Source organism: Oncorhynchus mykiss, chromosome 31 (assembly GCF_013265735.2).
Source record: "Oncorhynchus mykiss isolate Arlee chromosome 31, USDA_OmykA_1.1, whole genome shotgun sequence".
NCBI classification, from domain to species: domain Eukaryota; kingdom Metazoa; phylum Chordata; class Actinopteri; order Salmoniformes; family Salmonidae; genus Oncorhynchus; species Oncorhynchus mykiss.
In genome coordinates this window covers 21,984,148-22,004,801 of record NC_050571.1, presented here as the reverse complement: position 1 = coordinate 22,004,801, position 20,654 = coordinate 21,984,148, and the positions used below count along the sequence as shown (strand labels likewise).

The 20,654-nt window shown below is 44.9% G+C and overlaps 1 protein-coding gene across 2 annotated transcripts; it reads right to left on the bottom strand.

Annotated features, from left to right (window-relative positions):
* Nucleotides 1–6,222: 6,222 nt before the first annotated feature.
* LOC110504784 (kelch-like protein 3) lies at nt 6,223–20,157 on the bottom strand. 2 transcript variants are annotated; one of them, XM_036969780.1, is made up of 15 exons: nt 19,904–20,157; nt 18,864–18,986; nt 18,364–18,470; nt 18,077–18,198; nt 16,725–16,887; nt 16,192–16,301; nt 14,676–14,792; nt 14,018–14,167; nt 13,558–13,675; nt 13,143–13,340; nt 12,648–12,749; nt 11,547–11,675; nt 10,453–10,593; nt 10,156–10,299; nt 6,223–9,983 (listed from the first exon to the last, which is right to left on the bottom strand). In XM_036969780.1, the coding sequence occupies exons 1-15, from the start codon at nt 19,960–19,962 to the stop codon at nt 9,955–9,957; spliced, it is 1,812 nt and encodes a 603-aa protein (XP_036825675.1). In that variant the 5' UTR covers nt 19,963–20,157; the 3' UTR covers nt 6,223–9,954. The 2 variants fall into 2 exon arrangements, with proteins under 2 accessions (XP_036825675.1, XP_021439271.2); XM_021583596.2 differs by having other exon boundaries at nt 19,621–20,155.
* Between the last annotated feature and the right edge of the window lie 497 nt (nt 20,158–20,654).

Here is a 20,654-nt window from a genome sequence, read left to right as displayed (position 1 = left end):
GCTTCATGTCCACATCCCAGCTCAACCCTAACCCTTACCCTAGCTTCATGTCCACATCCCAGCTCAACCCTAACCCTTACCCTAGCATCATGTCCACATCCCAGCTCAACCCTAACCTTAACCCTTACCCTAGCTTCATGTCCACATCCCAGCTCAACCCTAACCTTAACCCTTACCCTAGCTTCATGTCCACATCCCAGCTCAACCCTAACCTTAACCCTTACCCTAGCTTCATGTCCACATCCCAGCTCAACCCTAACCTTAACCCTTACCCTAGAATCATGTCCACATCCCAGCTCAACCCTAACCTTAACCCTTACCCTAGCATCATGTCCACATCCCAGCTCAACCCTAACTTAATGTCCATACTCTGGTTCAACACAGCCTAGTTTCATGTCCACATCCCAGCTCAACCCTTACCCTAGCTTCATGTCCACATCCCAGCTCAACCCTAACCTTAACCCTTACCCTAGCTTCATGTCCACATCCCAGCTCAACCCTAACCTTAACCCTTACCCTAGCTTCATGTCCACATCCCAGCTCAACCCTAACCTTAACCCTTACCCTAGCTTCATGTCCACATCCCAGCTCAACCCTAACCTTAACCCTTACCCTAGCATCATGTCCACATCCCAGCTCAACCCTAACCTTAACCCTTACCCTAGCTTCATGTCCACATCCCAGCTCAACCCTAACCTTAACCCTTACCCTAGCATCATGTCCACATCCCAGCTCAACCCTAACCTTAACCCTTACCCTAGCTTCATGTCCACATCCCAGCTCAACCCTAACCTTAACCCTTACCCTAGCATCATGTCCACATCCCAGCTCAACCCTAACCTTAACCCTTACCCTAGCTTCATGTCCACATCCCAGCTCAACCCTAACTTAATGTCCATACTCTGGTTCAACACAGCCTAGTTTCATGTCCACATCCCAGCTCAACCCTTACCCTAGCTTCATGTCCACATCCCAGCTCAACCCTAACCTTAACCCTTACCCTAGCTTCATGTCCACATCCCAGCTCAACCCTAACCTTAACCCTTACCCTAGCTTCATGTCCACATCCCAGCTCAACCCTAACCTTAACCCTTACCCTAGCTTCATGTCCACATCCCAGCTCAACCCTAACCTTAACCCTTACCCTAGCATCATGTCCACATCCCAGCTCAACCCTAACCTTAACCCTTACCCTAGCTTCATGTCCACATCCCAGCTCAACCCTAACCTTAACCCTTACCCTAGCATCATGTCCACATCCCAGCTCAACCCTAACCTTAACCCTTACCCTAGCTTCATGTCCACATCCCAGCTCAACCCTAACCTTAACCCTTACCCTAGCATCATGTCCACATCCCAGCTCAACCCTAACCTTAACCCTTACCCTAGCTTCATGTCCACATCCCAGCTCAACCCTAACCTTAACCCTTACCCTAGCATCATGTCCACATCCCAGCTCAACCCTAACCTTAACCCTTACCCTAGCTTCATGTCCACATCCCAGCTCAACCCTAACTTAATGTCCATACTCTGGTTCAACACAGCCTAGTTTCATGTCCACATCCCAGCTCAACCCTAACTTAATGTCCATACTCTGGTTCAACACAGCCTAGTTTCATGTCCACATCCCAGCTCAACCCTAACACTAGTAAACTGTTTCATATCAACAGTTGCGGTTGATAGTTTAATGATTGAGTATCTATAGACCAAATAAGGCTCTTCAAATACAGTTTGACCAACACGTCTTCATTTCTAGCTTCTGAATTACTCATTACCACTTAGCAGACACCTTTATCCAAAGTATTTTAGTAACTACACTGAACAAAAATATAAATGCAACATTCAACCATTTCAAAGATTTTACTTACAGTTCATAAATGGAAATCAGTCAATTGAAATACATTCATTATGCCCTGATCTATGGATTTCACATGACTGGGCAGGGGTGCAGCCTTAGGTGGGCTTGGGAGGGCATAGGCCCACCCACCTGGCAGCCGGGCCCAGCTAATCATAATGAGTTTTCCCCAAAAAAGGGCTTTATTAAAGACAGAAGTACTCCTCAGCACACTAATTCTCTTGCAACAGCTCTGGTGGACATTCCTGCAGTCTACATGCCAATTTCTCCCTCAAAACTTAAGACATATGTGGCCTTGTGTTGTGAGACAAAACGGCACATTTTAAAGTGGCCTTTAGTCCCCAGCACAAGGTGCACCTGTGTTATGATCATGCTATTTAAAACAGCCTCTTGCTACGCCACACATGTCAAGTGGATGGATAATCTTGGCAAATGAGGAATGCCAACTAACAGGGATGTAAACAAAATGAGAAATTAGCTTTTTATTCATATGGATCATTTCTGGGATTTTTTATTTCATCTCATGAAACATGGGACCAACACTTTACATGTTGCGTTTATATTTTTGTTCAGTGTACATAGGATCCCTGCGGGACTGGAACACACATCCTTAGGCCACGCAATGCAAGTTTTAAAGGCAATGTTTCTGCGGGCAATGTTTGCAGAGACCACATTCACAGTTAACGCTGCATATGTTGTCTCAATCGGAAATAGTGCATTGTCTAAATCGGCGATGGGATTGAATCCCAGCTTTGATACTGCAACTTGCTAGTGTGCTATACTCTTATCATTGTCACTGTCAAATTATAGAATTATAGAATATTTCACAAAAAGACAGACACCACATCTATGTAAAAAATATATATATATATCCATATATACAATTGAAGTCGGAAGTTTACATACACCTTAGCCAAATACATTTAAACTCAGTTTTCACAATTCACAAATCTAATCCGAGTAAGATTTCCCTGTCTTAGGTCAGTTAGGATCACATCTTTATTTTAAGAATGTGAAATTTCAAAATAATAGTCGAGAGAAAGATTTTCTTTCTTTCATCACATTCCCAGTGGGTCAGAAGTTTACATACACTACACTCAAATAGTATTTGGTAGCATTGCCTTTAAATTGTTTAACTTGGGTCAGGTAGCCTTCCACAAGCTTCCAACAATAAGTTGGGTGAATTTGGGCCCATTCCTCCTGACAGAGCTGGTGTAACTGAGTCAGGTTTGTAGGCCTCCTTGCTCGCACACGCTTTTTCTGTTCTGCCCTCAAATTTTCTATAGGATTGAGGTCAGGGCTTTGTGATGGGCCACTCCAATACCTTGACTTTGTTGTCCTTAAGCCATTTTGTCACAACTTTGGAAGTATGCTTGGGGTCATTGTCCATTTGGAAGACCCATTTGCGACCAAGCCTGTTACTTCCTGACTTGAGATGTTGTTTCAATATATCCACATAATTTTCCTCCTTCATGATGCCATCTATTTTGTGAAGTGCACCAGTCCCTCCTGCAGCAAAACACCCCCACAACATGATGCCACCCCCGTGCTTCACAGTTGGGATGGTGTTCTTCAGCTTGCAAGCCTCCCCCTTTTTCCTCCAAACATAACGATGGTCATTATGGCCAAACAGTTCTATTTTTGTTTCATCAGACCAGAGGACATTTCTCCAAAAAGTACGATCTTTGTCCGCATGTGCAGTTGCAAACCGTAGTCTGGCTTTTTTATGGCGGTTTTGGAGCAGTGGTTTCTTCCTTGCTGAGCGGCCTTTCAGGTTATGTCGATAAAGGATCTATATTCACAGTAAAACGAGTCATTTTGTACCCGTTTCCTCCAGCATCTGCACAAGGTCCTTTGCTGTTGTTCTGGGATTGATTTGCACTTTTCGCACCAAAGTACCTTCATGTCTAGGAGACAGAACGCGTCTCCTTCCTGAGCGATATGACGGCTGCGTGGTCCCATGGTGTTTATACTTGCATACTATTGTTTTTACAGATGAACGTGGTACCTTCAGGCGTTTGGAAATTGCTCCCAAGGATGAACCAGAATTGCGGAGGTCTACAATTTTTTTTTATGAGGTCTTAGCTGATTTCTTTTGATTTTCCCATGATGTCAAGCAAAGAGGCACTGAGTTTGAAGGTAGGCCTTGAAATACATCCACAGGTACACCTCCAATTGACTCAAATTATGTAAATTAGCCTATATGAAGCTTCTAAAGCCATGACAATATTTTCTGGAATTGTCCAAGCTGTTTAAAGGCACAGTCAACTTAGTGTATGTAAACTTCTGACCCACTGAAATTGTGATACAGTGAATTATAAGTGAAATAATCTGTCTGTAAACAATTGTTGGGAAAATTATTTGTGTCATGCACAAAGTAGATGTCTTAACCGACTTGCCAAAACTATAGTTTAAGAAATTTGTGGGGTGGTTGAAAAATTAGTTTTAATGATTCCAACCTAAGTGTATGTAAACTTCAGACTTCAACTGTATTTATTCAGTTACACAGTACCAGTCAAAAGTTTGGACACACCTATTCATTCAAGGGTTTTTCTTTATTTTTACTATTTTCTACATTGTAGAATAATAGTGAAGACATCAAAACTATGAAATTACACATATGGAATCCTGTAGTAACCAAAAAAGTGTTTAAAAAAAATTCAAATCTATTTTAGATTCTTAAAAGTAGCCACACTTTGCCTTGATGACAGCTTTGTACAGTCTGGGCATTATCTCAACCAGCTTCATGAGGAATGCTTTTCCAACAGTCTTGAAAGAGTTCCCTGATTTCCCTTCACTCTGCGGTCCAACTCATCCCAAACCATCTCAACTGGGTTGAGGTCGGGTGATTGTGGACACCAAGTCATCTGATGCAGCACTCCATCACTCTAATTCTTGGTCAAATAGCTCTTACACAGCCTGGAGGTGGGTTGGGTCATTGTCCTGTTGAAAAAGAAACGATAGTCTCACTAAGCCCAAACCAGATGGGATGGTGTATCGCTGCAGAATGCTGTGGTAGCCATGCTGGTTAAGTGTGCCTTGAATTCTAAATAACTCAGTGTCACCAGCAAACCACACCCACACCATCACACCTCCTCCTCCATGCTTTACGGCGGGAACCACATTTGAGAGATCATCCGTTCACCTACTCTGCGTCTCACAAAGACATGGCGGTTGGAACCAGAATTTACACTGGTCTAATGTTCATTGGTCATGTTTCTTGGCCCAAGCAAGTCTCTTCTTATTGGTGTCCTTTAGTAGTGGTTTCTTTGCAGCAATTTGACCATGAAGCCCTGATTCACGCAGTCTCCTCAAAACAGTAGATGTTGAGAAGTGTCCGTTACTTGAACTCTGTGAAGCTTTTATTTTGGCTGCAATTTCTGAGGCTGGTAATGAACTTAACCTCTGCAGCAGAGGTAACGCTGCTGCTACTCTCTTTTATCTATGCATAGGCACTTTAATAACTCGACCTACATGTTCATTTTACCTCGACTAATCTGTGCCCCCACACATTGACTCCGTACCGGTACCATCTGTATAGAGCCTCGCTGTACTTATTTTACTGCTGGTCTTTAATTATTTGATACTTTTATCTTTTTTTTCTTAAAACTGCATTGTTGGTTAAGGGCTTGTAAGTAAGCATTTCACTGCCTGTTGTATTCAGCGCATGTGACAAATACAATTTGATTTGAACTCTGGGTCTTCCTTTCCTGTGGCGGTCCTCATGAGAATCAGCTTCATCATGGCACTTGAAGAAACTTTCAAAGTTCTTGAAATTTTCCAGATTGACTGACCTTCATGTCTTAAAGTAATGATGGACTGTCGTTTCTCTCTGCTTATTTGAACTGTTCTTGCGATAATATGGACTTTATGGTATTTTACCAAATATCTTCTGTATACCAACCCTACCTTGTCACTGATTGGCTCAAACGCATTAAGAAGGAAAGAAATTCCACAAATTAACTTTTAACAAGGCACACATGTTAATTGAAATCCATTCCAGGTGACTACCTCATGAATCCGGTTGAGAAAATGCCAAGAGTGTGCAAAGTTGTCATCAAGGCAAAGGGTAGCAATTTTGAAAGCTCTCAAATAAAAAATATATTTTGATTTGTTTAACACTTTGACTACTACATGATTCCATGTGTGTTATTTCATAGTTTGGATGTCTTCACTATTATTCTACAATGTAGAAAATAATAAAAATAAAGAAAAACCCTTGAATGAATAGGTGTGTCCAAACTTTTGACTGGTACTGTATATAAAGATTAACACCATACACAGTCCCTACTGAATCCTAAGATCCCATACAGTATTGTGTTAATGTTCCGCACTGTTAGACAATGATTCAAGGCCACACTTCCCCCACTTAAAATGCAAGGCCATTTTTATTGGTCATAAACCGAGCAGCTGAAGATATATGAGGACAGGTTGGGTGGAATGGACGCAGTAAGGCCATACAGGGTTTTGGACACCCATGGTCTGTAAACCCAGGCTGGTGTTGTTATGCAGGCTCAGTGCAGGTCCCTGAGTGGTCCAGCTCTGACCTCTGACCACACCTCTCCAGAGGGACCCTGGGAAGATCTCAATTGCATACTCCTTGCGTCCTCTCTCCTCAAATCCCATTGGATGAGAAGGTCAGAGGGGGGGGTCCTATGGCTTTCTCATCCAATGGGTTTTGAGAAGGAGACAAGGAGAGAGGACGCGGAGTATGCAATTGAGATCTTCCCCCTGTGACCCTGCTCAGTCTAGGATTGTCAGTGACATGCTGTAGATAGCTAGTAATAATATATGGTGTATTACTATTCCCACCAATACAGAAAGTAGCCCTACTTTCTGACAAGTTGACAAGTGGCTTGAAATGTAATGTACAAGGCCACAAACATGGCTGCTGAGCTGATGGCATTCACTAAAGTCACTGACAACTAGATGTCATCCTCATACACTCCCAGTCTGAGTCACACCTCCTACCAATCCACATCTTACAATGGTGGCTCAGTCAGCTGCATAGTCCAAGTTAATAAAAAGCCAGGTTCGTTTCAGTAGCATTGAAAGTGTAAAGTAAAACTGCTCATGGTGATTTGGAAGGGACCTTGGTTCTATGAAGAGAGTCAGATGTTCTAGAAATTAAAATGAAAAATGGAACCACCATAACCACGTTTCCAAATAGAACCACCGTAACCATGTACCCTCATGGAACCACCGTAACCATGTACCCAAATGGAACCACCGTAACCATGTACCCTCATGGAACCACCGTAACCATGTACCCTCATGGAACCACCGTAACCATGTACCCTCATGGAACCACCGTAACCATGTACCCAAATGGAACCACCGTAACCATGTACCCAAATGGAACCACCGTAACCATGTACCCAAATGGAACCACCGTAACCATGTACCCAAATGGAACCACCGTAACCATGTACCCAAATGGAACCACCGTAACCATGTACCCAAATGGAACCGCTCCCTGAACAGAGGACTGATGCTCAAGAGAATTCTAAAGGTGTTACTATCATTTAATATCCACAATAAACCTTAGAAAATATTTCACTGACCTTGATCAAATATTTAATATACTTAACATTATACAAGTTGCCTATGTCCTGCATATTTCAACATTGCTCTGGGGTGGCTAACCATAGTAAACCTACAGATTGTGCAGTATATAGAATCATTTAAAATCCCAGAATCTCAGTGAAAAAAATGACAGTTTAGGCTAGGCGTAGAAAAAGACAGTAGGGGTCAACTCCACTTCAAGTCAAGAGATTCATTATTATTCAAAAAGAGAACATTTAATTGAAATGGAATTTAAACCAACCCTGGTAAAAGATGTTCTGAGCTTGAAATAATGTTAACCAGAATTATTGGTCCTGATCCAGAAATTGTACAGTAGTATTTTGCTCATGTTACAGTAAATTAGCTTAATACAAAACAAAAAGGTGATAATGCATTCATTCTTACACACGGTGTTCATTGTCTAACGTTGTTTTTGCATCAATTTGGCACTTCTCCTTCAGAGAGAAACAAGGTTTGTGAACAAACCCCCAGACACATTATGAAAACAGTATGGCACATAGAGCGCGCCAAGTTAAGACTGAGTGTATCTTGGGTATCACTTTGCAGTTGTCTTTACGGTGCATTTAAAACACTACATTAACATGGTGCCCCATTGCAGCCAATTCAAATATGCGAAAAAATACAATATCGATTTAAAATTGGAAATTGTATTTTAGGCATGTGGCTCCTGGTGAATGCTGGTCCAGGTTGGTCCTCCAGTCTGCCTGCTGAGTTCTTCAGACCAGTAGCACAGGGGACATTAAAAAGGGAGCACCCAATCAGGCTGCAGACAGTGAAAGCCTGTTGGTTTCACCTTGGTAGTGACCATAGTGCCGCAGTCCTGCAGTCCATAGGTCTCCAATCGAGAACAGAGAGACTGACCTGATCATCAGGGCATTTCTACATCAGTGGTCGAGTCACTAAACCTCGAGTCCCAAGTCCCCTGTGCTCGAGTCTGAGTCAAGTCACGAGTCCCTATGGCTGAAGCCCGAGTCAAGTTCAAGTTCGAGTCATGAGTCAAGTCACTAGTCCATCAATTTATAATAGGTCTTATTAAGCCATTGTTTCTAGTTGCCACCAAATGGCTGATTATCACCACTCCCTCATGAAAAAAAAACTCACTTACTAATCATCACTACCTCACAAGTTCTACTCTATACCTGTGTTTCACTACTTATTTACTACATAAATTAAGTCAGGCTCTCAGTTACTGCCCACTGATTCGGTTTTTTATTGCAGAATGAAAACTAAAGGGAGACTTGTCAGAACCAGGGGTATAACCATTAAACTGATTCTGTTGCAAAACTTTTCCAAATCATTTACTCCAAACGGAAACCGTAAACAAGAGTTTCTATTGGACAAATTCAGGTAGTTCCCTCCCAGTTTCCTTTTCTCCGTTTGGTTCTTAAACTGTAAGTGGTTTCCGTAACGAATACACCCCTGGTTTCTTAAACAGTAAACAGTTTCCGTAATGAATACATCCCTGGCGATGGGATGCAGGGGGTAAAGTGGGCGGCTAGAGCGAGACGACAAATTCAAAGACAACTTACTTCTCTATCCTCAGGGTAGAGAGAGAGACAAATAGCTACAATGTTGTTTACTATTAAACTCAACACTAGTACTGTTTTACATTTTAAAAAACAGTTTGTGTTTCTTAACCAGGCAAAGCTAAATAGTAAGCTGGTGACTAATGGTTATGGGGAAACAAGAAAGTTGCTTGTGCGATGTGTAGCGGCCAATGATTGGAGGCGGCGCCTGCCTTCCGGTCTTGCTCCCCCGCAGCTCACCAGCTGATGTAGGCTGTGTGTGGCACGTCCTTCCCACTGCTAGAGAACAGAACCCTCGATGCTCTGCGCACCCAGTGCTGCTAATATTCTCCTTATTATAGTAGCCTATCCAGTCCAAGTGCAAATACAAGTCACCAAAAGGCGAGTCCGAGTCCGAATCACAAGTCATGAAAATCGGGACTTGAGTCAGACTCAAGTACTACAACACTGCCAGAGCTCATTGTTGGTTTGAGAGGCCCGTGTTAGCACAATGTGTGTCTGCACGGTCACAGTCCCACGCCGCAGGCTGACTGCAATCTAGTTTCCCAGGCCAATCAACAACCTTCTTCTCTTAAAACAAGGCCAGTTTATTTCCCCCTCTGATCAGTTGTAAGGAGTCTGAGGGGAGTGAGGCCCTCCTAATACTAATGTAGCTAAATGGCCCCCTGTGAGGCTGAAGGAAAACAGGCCCCCTCCAGTCTTAAGACACTCTGATCCAGGCAGATTTTGTTGAGTCTTGGGGTCATTTTGACCATGGAAGCCAATGTCTCTCTCAAGTCCACTCTGCCTGGAAGGAATGCGGTTAGAGTTACAGGGCTGAGACTGCAGCTCCGCAGAGCACTGTCCGGGCTGGGGTCTCCCTCCCTCCTGAGCCACCCGTCAGGCTTGTGTTACTCCATGGAATTGACTGTGAAATCAGACGTCTGTGTGGCTCCCTTTGATTGCTACCTGTGGCTGAGGGGTCCTGCTGCCGTCGGGGCCTGATAGTCATAAAGGCTTGTCTATAACGGATACACCTTGAGTGGATATAGCAGGGTATGTCAGGACAACGATTAATAACACACTAAATGCAGCATAACACAATCAACACCAAACCAACTCACGACCAACAAGTCTTAATTCTTCAAAGGAGAAGGTTCTGAGTTTGGATGCAGAGACAAGCATTTGAAAGGTGGTGTGAAAGGTTACCTGCATAGCTTCGGCCGTTTCTCATGTTGGTGGGTATGAGGCTCCACTTGTCTGTGGCAGGGTTGTAATACTCCACTGAGGAGAGGTTACAAGAGCCGTCGTCTCCTCCAATCACATACAGCAGTCCGTTTATAGCACACACACCTGCATGAACACAGGGGAGGAGATTAGTGAGTCACACACACATACACCTGCATGAACACAGGGGATGAGGTTAGTGAGTCACACACACACTCTAGAGACAATGATATGCAGAACATTTGGGCATAGGTGTGTGTGTTGCATCAGACTACTCACCAGCGTTCCTCCGACACATGTTCATGTCACACACCTGTCTCCAGGTGTTACTAGGTGGGTCGTACACCTCCACACTCTTCCTCACCAGGGGCCCATCATGACCCCCTGCTGCATACAGCTGCCCACTTAGCACCCCAACACCTGCACACACACACACACACACACACACACACACACACGTCTGGTTATATCTATTCCCACAAACACATGTACTTGCACAAGCTACAGATGTTTCCCAGCAATAACTGCAGTCCATTAACTACCCACAAGGAGGAGCGATCACTCCCAGTAATTCTCTTGTTAAGAGGGCCATCTACCTCTACGGCAATTCTCTTATTTCAGTGCTCATTGGGTTTATATTGGTGTATGCCTACGCAAAGATAATATTGCTTGCAGTGCATTAAAACCACATCCTGTATTGTCTCATTTTCACTGATATGGTTGTGCTGTTCCTTCCTAGCTAATGGGCCAGTAAGTTAGTTAGCAGTAGAGTCCTGGATGAACCCAGGCAGTGTCCATAGGAATCAACGGGCTGCATTGTGTTGGTGCTACTTCCTCTGGCCAGCTGAGCAGACTGCACAATGAGCACAGGACACTCAAACACATTCAGAGCCAGGAGGCTCACACACAGAGAGGCCAATGGACCTCCACCAGATCACATTCAGAACAACAACCTTCACTGAGACAGAGACACTCTCAGAGAACCAAGCTAACAGAACGGGGGGGAAAATACACAACAGAACCCTTTGGGAAAGAGAGAAACAATCCCAATATAATATTTTTATGTACAAGACCTTGGGTCTTGTGACACCTTGCCTATTTCCAAGGATCTCTGTAGAGAGTAAGAGTTACTGTGTGAGGTTAGTCGAGCCCATTACAACTCTATATATAGTCCTATACCACATATCATACTGCACAGCTCCATTACACATTTCCTGGACTTAAAGTCACAGCACTCCCATGTCTCTGTGGACACTGACAGTGTGAGTGCAGTGTGTCTGTGCAGCACAGAGGTAGCATTGCCTGCCTCTAAACACAAAGGATAGCTAGTCTGTGATAAGGAGAGGGTTGTTGATGGTGAGGACTGTCTGCACCTGCTCCGCTGCGTCTGGTGCTCATGTCAGCCATGTAGCCCCACTGGTTACTGACTGGGTTGTACTCCTCCACCGTGCTGAGACACTGCCGTGACGCCCCGTCGTAGCCACCCACCGCATACAGCTTCCCTGTACAACACAATACACACCCACTGAGGAATACAACGAGGAACACATACAAAGAGATGCTCAAAGTACAACCGCAGACAGGAAACTGACAAATACACAGGCACAGAAACACTATAGACACTAAGTGGACAAAACATTAGGAACACCTGCTCTTTCTATTACATAGACTGACCAGGTGAATCCAGGTGAAATCTATGACTCCTTATTGATGTCACTTGTTAAATCCACTTCAATCCGTGTAAATGAAGGGGAGGAGACAGGTTAAAGAAGCTTTAAGCCTTGAGACAATTGAGACATGCATTGTGTATATGTGTTATTCAGAGGGTGAATGGGCAAGACCAAGAATGTAAGTGCCTTTGAACGGGGTATGTTAGTAGGTACCAAGCGCACAAGTTTGTGTCCAGAACTGCAACGCTGCTGGGTTTTTCACACTCAACAGTTTCCCATGTGTATCAAAAATGGTCCATCCAGACAAATTGACAAATGTGGGAAACATTGTAGTCAACATGGGCAAGCATCTCTGTGGAACACCTTCCATACCTTGTAGAGTCCATGCCCCAGTGAATTGAGGCTGTTCTGAGGAGGGGGTGTGGGGGTGCAACTCACTATTAAGGTGTTCCTAATGTTTGGTATACTCTGAGAAGAAGCTCTATATAGACACTGAGGACAAGCTCTATATAGACACTGAGGAAAAGCTCTATATAGACACTGAGGAGAAGCTCTATATAGACACTGAGGAGAAGCTCTATATAGACACTGAGGAGAAGCTCTATATAGACACTGAGGAGAAGCTCTATATAGACACTGAGGAGAAGCTCTATATAGACACTGAGGAGAAGCTCTATATAGACACTGATGAGAAGCTCTATATAGACACTGATGAGAAGCTCTATATAGACACTGATGAGAAGCTCTATATAGACACTGAGGAGAAGCTCATAAAAATAACTGTTGACACTATTCTTCTCTTACCGTCCACCACTCCCACTCCGACACTACTGCGTCTCGTGTTCATGGGAGCAACAAACATCCACTCATTGGTCTTATAGCTGTAGGTCTCCACTGACGACAGGCCTGAGACAGAGGGAGAAAAGGAAGGAGGGAAAAGGGCGAGAAGAAAGAGTTAACAAAGCAGCTCTAAATTACCTTCTGAAAGCAGGACACAACACTTGGCCAACACTAATGCTCTCTCCTCTCCCCTGTCCTCTTTCCTCTCCACTGTATCAGTAACACTAATTCTCTCTCATCACATAAAGTCAGGGTGACATCACCACTGTGCCCAACCACACAATCTAGACATTCATCCTGGGGGTACTACTGTTCCCTGCTCCATTCAGTCACACTGCAACACGCTCCACTGCCTCTCAAAGGACTGCTGGGACACTTGGACAACACACTTTCTTAGACTACACACTGGTCTTGGGCAGTGGTGATGCGAGGGGAGAAGAGCGGTGTAGGACTGTGTACCTGTGCTCCCGTCGAAGCCCCCCACAGCGTAGAGCAGGTCCCCCAGCACGGCTGCCCCCAGAGTGCTGCGCCGCTCTTGCATGCTGGGAACTGTGGTCCACTGGTCCCTCATCCCATCGTACATGTCCACCGTCCTGACCCGCAACGAGCCGTTGAAGCCTCCCACAGCGTACACCCTCCCTGCCATGAACACAACACCTGAGAGAGAGAGAGAGAGAGAGAGCGAGCGAGCGAGAGAGCGAGAGAGCGAGAGAGCGAGAGCGAGAGCGAGAGCGAGAGCGAGAGCGAGAGGAGAGAGAGGAAAGAGAGCGAGAGAGAGACATTAAAAGCTTTTAGGTTTGCCCAGTAGAACAGACAAGTCAGAGAGGAGTGTGTGATTTCAGAGGTAGCAGCGGCCAGAGGGAGGTGTGTTTACCTGCTCGACAGCGTCTGGACGGCAGGTCAGCCACCTGGTACCAGCGGTCCTCCTGGAAGTCATAGCACTCCACACTACGGATGGCCTTAGGAGCCTGCCCACCCACCACTATCATCACCTAACACAACAGTAGGGCTCCGGTTGGTTCAGTCAGTGGGTATGAATAACTGTGTGTGTGAGCTTGTATTGCTCCCCTTGAGGGTACCGGAAATCCCCACAAGGATAGTAAAACAAGAAGCATTCTCACTCGTGGGGACATTTCCCAGTTCCCCACAAGTAAAGTAAAACAGGCTAATTTAGGCTTAGGGGTTAGGTTTAGAGTTAGGAGATAGGGGTTAAGGTTATGTTAAGGAAAATAAGATTTTATTTTAAAGGTTTTATGGGAATAAATGTTTTGGTCCCCACAAGGATAGTAAAACAAACATGTGTGTGTCCATGTGTGATGCAAGTGTTGTCTGACCTTGGGCATGCTGATAGGCGTGCGTGGGCGTGTCCGGTCGGTCTTGATGAGGTGGCGCTGGTCAGCGGGTAGGAGGTGGTACTTCATGGCCTCGATCAGGAAGTCCTTACAGGAGTTGTTGTTCTTGATCAAGGCCTCCTTCTCCACTATCTGCTCCACAGGACACAGCACAGTGAGCAATACAGACACATGAAACAAGTTCACCATCTGTCAAGTACACCATCTTGAATAGAACAATGCAGTGGGTTTTCAAATATCAGTTTGATTTGTATGATGGAGCATGTGGATGCTTGATTAATTATTCATGCTATCTGACAACAAGGTGAATGAATGGTGGTGCTGAGTGACCCACCTGTACTAGGTCATCTCTGGACCGTAGTACCCACCTGTACTATGTCATCTCTAGGCAGTAGGACCCAGCTGTACTAGATCATCTCTGGACAGTAGGACCCACCTGTACTAGATCATCTCTGGACAGTAGGACCCACCTGTACTAGGTCATCTCTGGACAGTAGGACCCACCTGTACTAGGTAATCTCTGGACAGTAGGACCCACCTGTACTAGGTCATCTCTGGACAGTAGGACCCACCTGTACTAGGTCATCTCTGGACAGTAGGACCCACCTGTACTAGGTCATCTCTGGACAGTAAAACCCACCTGTACTAGGTAATCTCTGGACAGTAGTGGCAGACGAACGTGCTCCATCAGCTTTGGCATGTGCTCCAGACGAGCCTCCTTGTCGTGCTTTATCCATGCAACAATGGCCTCAAATACCTGAGGAGAGAGAGAGAACACAAAGGGTTAATTACATTTACTAAGAGGGGAACAGGAACTGGATCTAACTTGTGCTGACTCCCCTCCTTTATCTGAACACAGACTGAGACAGCCATCAACCATCCCTCGCTATTTCTCATCCAACCTGCTCCTCCACTCTCCTGCTCTAATCCCTGAAGATAGAGGATCAGAGCTGTGAATGGATAGATAGGAGACGGGGGCCAGATAGAGACAGGGCTGGTGTCATGTTGCTGTGTACATCGGTTGAAGAGGAGGCTGCTACTTTGCTTTGTAAGCACATTAGCAAGTGGAGCCTGAGGCCTGGAGTGGTGGGTCCGCAGCAGTAGTGCCAGCAGTAGTGCCAGCAGTAGTAACAGCAGTAGTGCCATCAGTAGTGCCATCATTAATAACAGCAGTAGTGCCAGCTGTAGTAATAGCAGTAGTGCCAGCAGTAGTGCCAGCAATAGTAATAGCAGTAGTGCCAGCAGTAGTGCCAGCAGTAGTAACAGCAGTAGTGCCAGCAGTAGTAACAGCAGTAGTAACAGCAGTAGTGCCAGCAGTAGTAACAGCAGTAGTGCCAGCAGTAGTAACAGCAGTAGTGCCAGCAGTAGTAACAGCAGTAGTGCCAGCAGTAGTAACAGCAGTAGTGCCATCAGTAGTAACAGCAGTAGTGCCAGCAGTAGTGCCAGCAGTAGTTCCAGCAGTAGGAGTAGCAACAGCAGCAGCAACAGTAGGAGTAGCAACAGCAACAGCAGCAGCAAGAGTAGCAGTAGTGCCAGCAGTAGTGCCAGCAGTAGTAAAAGCAGTAGCAGCAACAGGAGTAGCAACAGCATCAGCGTAGCAGCAAGAGTATCAGCAGTAGCAACAGCAGTAGCAGCAGTAACAGCTCAGGTACAGCTCTCTCTCCCTCTGTGGTAAGTCACTCTGGGACTGGAACCAGGCTGTTTGTGACAGGGCTGTCCTCTATTACTGCAGGACGGGGACTCTGCCGTCACGGGGAGCGATCGGGAGTCGGATCTGTTGTTATGGTGATTGATGTGGAGTCTATTGTCATGGTGAGAGATGGGGAGTCTATTGTCATGGTGAGAGATGGGGAGTCTATTGTCATGGTGAGAGATGGGGAGTCTATTGTCATGGTGAGAGATGGGAAGCCTGTTGTCATGGTGAGAGATGGGAAGCCTGTTGTCTGAGGAAGACCAGGAGGAGAGAGATTGAAAGCTGAGCTGTACTGAGTTCATTGATAGCAAAGAGAAGGAGGAGTTGCCGGAGTGCACTTGTCTTGCATAGTTATGGGAAATAAAATAATCCTCACTTCACAGGTTAGAATAGGATATGAGCCTGCATTGTCCCTGAACAGAAAAGAAGGGGTTGGTTTGGGATGTTCTGGTGGCTGGCCTACCTTCTCCTCTGTGGACACGGTGAGTTTGTCGCTGGATATGAGACCGCACACATGCTGCAGAGACAGGCCCATAAACTCCTCTCCCAGCATCACCTCGGAAAAATGCTGCTCTGTTAAACAAACAAGCACACAGTTAGACAAACACAACTAGACTGTTCACGGTCTGTTACACCCCTGAGCAATGACAAAGGTTATCAGCATACGGCCAGCAAGCCCCAGCAGTTTACCACGTCTCTACAACGTAAGGTCAAATTTGATATTCTGTTGATATTTAGATGAGATACAAGGTTTGAGCAGAACGAGGTCCATGCAAAACAGAGCCAGGGTGGGTCACATCTTCTAAAAGCAGTCTGAGTCAAGAACTCCCTTCACTTGAAGCTCAAAGTAGTCTGTCATAAATACCCACTGTATGCTTTTTAACGGTAATCTGTTCATACTGACTGACCAAGACAGAGGGCAGTTTCTCCATCCCCTCCGTAAAGCTTACACTCTCTGCCTGGTGAAACGTAAAAGTGAGGTGGGGCTCCACTAACCAGAGTAGGCATGGGACTGGTTGAGGAGCTGTGTGCAGGTGTGGAGGTCGGCGAAGGCTCGAATGCCCAGACAGTTGGTGGGGTGCAGCTGGCTCTGCAGGAACTCGCAGCACACCTGCCTCACGTCCATCAGCTGCAGGAGACTGGCTGCAGGCAGGAGCACCTACAGAGACACAGGGATCAGAACACGCAGCAGGAGACTGGATACTCTCAGTTCAGCCATCAGAGAGAGAAGGTGGGCCCAATACAAGACAATATAATTTGGTCACTTAATAGAATACACAGCAGGAAAATGCTCTCCTTGTCATTCATTTCTAACGCCAAACAAATCTCCATGTTTTCAATTAGAATTCAGAGGATTTGAATACTATTCAATGGATTGAGGAATCTATGGGAGGCAAACATTTCAATTCCAGAGTCGGGTTAATACCAAAATTAACGGCAACCCAAACGGAGCCCCAACTTCATCTACAGGGGGCCATGATCCATAATGTCAGTGCCACTCAGAATGGACAATGAGTCAGAAACAGCCACATATTTACTAGGATAAGCTGTGAAAAACCCAAAACAGAGACAGCAGGGATAACAGGAGAACTCTGCAGCCCTGGCTCTCAGACTATAGCTGGACAACTAGAATGATGCGTACCAGTGGTACACGGTGGTCAATTCTAAAGGAGACATTTGGCTTCTCTGGTTTATTAGCCTCTATCCTGCCAGTCCTTCAGTAATATTGTGTGCTTTAACAGGCAGCCCAGCTCTCCCATTTGTCCACATCCCCACACAGGCAGGCACACAGAAACTAGGTCACTCAGCAAGACTCTCCTTTAATTTAGGCCTGTGATTTCATTTTTGCCTGTTGCCCTTAGGTCTGAACAGGGAGCTTCAGGCTAACTATTATAGTGGGTGTTTTCAGCAGTTGTGGCCCACACATTCTGAGAGCTAAAATGAAAAATACCGTAGCACCACACACACACACACAATGAAAAATGAGCCAATCTAATGACAAGGCTTGGATGCCATTCTAAAACAAACACACACACACACAAAGCAGGCATGTTGCAAACATTGAGAGGATTTCCTCTCCCTCCATGCACATTTCCTGAGCTAATAACAAGAGGAAAAGCCCTGCCTGCAGAAACCTTTGCCTCAACAGCAAGGAAGGAAGGAGCAGACTGGTAATGCTGGAGAAAGGGAAAGGGCTGGTAGGGGGAGACAACTTTATGCCACATAAAAAGTATAATTCTGAAGAGCCCAATGAAGGAATGCCAAAGCAACATGAAAGAATCCATTGACTCCACTGCTGTAAGCACTTAGACATGTCAGAGGACACAGATAGGGACGCTGTAGCTCACCTGAACGTTGTCCTCCGTTACTTCAATCATAGCTGTATAGATATAGTCCACCAGTTTTTTTAGTGTTTGTCCATCCACATCCCTGATCTCCACCTGCTGGGCTTTGCTCTCACTCATGTCCCCTGTCCACCACACACAGTGAGAGAACCCACTTGAGAAGGTTTTATGTGACACGAGGAAAAAAATAATCTCACTGTCACAATAAAGTGGGCTTCACATTCACAACATGTTTCACTTGACCCGCAGCTTTCACAATGATTACAAATGTAGTCTATATACACAAATACCTGTGAACATGGCACAGAAGTAGGGGCTGCAGGAGGCTAGCACCAACTTGTGAGCGGTCACCTCTACATTTCCTGCCACCAACAGAACGTCGCACAGCATATTCTTACTGTAAACACAAAAGATGGTTGAACAGTGTTTTCCCAAATCACCATACTGAGCGATTTCTAAATAACTGTCAACATCATACTGAGCGATTTCTAAATAACTGTCAACATCATACTGAGCGATTTCTAAATAACTGTCAACATCATACTGAGGATTTCTAAATAACTGTCAACTGGAAATAAGTGCTCCAGCTGTGTGCCGAGATTACTGTAGTATTGGGTCATTCATTGCAAAGTAGACTATTCGGTGCCAAGGATAAGGCATTATGTATAATGTGAAGGCTATTACTGTGTCTAATGACACTGGGTTATATCAACATCTTACAAAGGCCATCACATGGCTTATTTTCAGTGATGAAAAAAGGGGATAATAGGCAGGGGTGAAACCAACCTACCTCCTCATGTCATTCATCAGCTGAAATGCCTTTCTCATATGGGTGTGGTTGAAGGTGTGCATCCCCAAATCCATGGCATCTTCCTCGGGGTCACAGGTCGGCTGCTGGTCATTAGTTTCTCGACTGGTCAAGGACAATAAACTGGACATTAATAGGCCCACCCAAGATAACTCAAGATCATTAACCTCATTCATAATAACCCCAGCCCTTTGACTTGTACAAAAATTGTATTAACAAAACCCCACGGTCATTCCAAAGACAATGCTAGAGATAAGTTCGTGTTACTCAAAATAACTGAACACGCATTTTAAATTACAATAAAGTATTGTAATGTATGCTTCAACAGTAGCTAGCTACAGTTGCTAACTGGCTAACACAGTAATTTAGCAGCTGATGTTCGTAGCTAGTAATTTGGCAGCTCTTTCGCTAGCTAGTAACGTTACTTGGTTACTAGAACCACGTTACAATAAGTATGTGCCACTCTTATTGACGAACGTACTAACAAAGTACGGTAACATACAGTTGTCTTGGGCTACCTTTTACTCACGCTGTTCGCTTAGATTGCTAATACTAGAACTACATTGACAAACCAACGAGGCAGTGCAGTACAGTAACGTTAGTTAGCTAAACTAGCAAGTCATCCAGCTATCATGGAATATGCCAAATCTCTCCAAATCATGTAGCAAGTAATCCGACAACAGCTGTACTGAATTCATCGGAAGCGTACACTTTCATCCCGACTATTATGTCAACTTACCCCAAGGTTATACAATCCATGATATCAGATGTGCCTAAATAAGTACAGGGGCTGGCAACGGGCACATGCACAAAATGTCTCGTCCAAACTAAGTCCAACGCAACACTAGCATGAAATTGCTTATAATCGAATATTGACTCATTCATTAGCTGACAAATAAACCTAGCTAATAATAAGCATGCATCTTCCCATGGTTACTGCTTCTTTCCTTTTGACCTTAAACTATTACATGTATTTTCTGAGAACTGATTAAGGAAGGGTAGAGAATGTTTTCCCCAGTCACCACTGCTGCTTCATGCGGCCCCATTTCAATCGGCAAAGCGTTGTTCCACGGAGGAACATCTTGGTTCCACTTGCTCCCGCGTTGCTAGGTTACGGAGTGTCGGGTGAGGAGAAGAAGAATCCACCCAAGAGAAGTCGTTGGGACAGCCGGTTACAAAGTAGCCATTCATGGGGTAGCCTTATAGCTAATAATATCAATATTCATCATATCAACTTTAGAATATTGATATACATACAGTGCATTCTGAAAGTATTCAGACCCCTTGACTTTTTCCACATTTTGTTACCTACAGCCTTATTCTAAAATTGATCAAATGTTTTTTCCCCTCATCAATCTACATACGATACCACATACTGACAAAGCAAAAACAGTTTTTTAGAAATGTTTGCACATTTATTAAAAATAAAAAACGGAAATATCACATTTACCTAAGAATTCAGACCCCTTACTCAGTACTCTGTTGAAGAACCTTTGGCAGAGATGACAACCTCAAGTCTTCTTATGTGTGAAGCTACAAGCTTGGCACAACTGTATTTGGGGAGTTTCTCCCATTCTTCTCAAGCTCTGTCAGGTTGGATGGGGAGCGTCGCTGCACAGCTATTTTCAGGTCACTCCAGAGATGTTTGATCAGGTTCAAGTCCGGGCTCTGGCTGGGCCACTCAAGGACATTCAGAGACTTGTCCCGAAGCCACTCCTGCATTGTCTTGGCTGTGTGCTTAGGGTCATTGTCCTTTTGGAAGATTAACCTTCG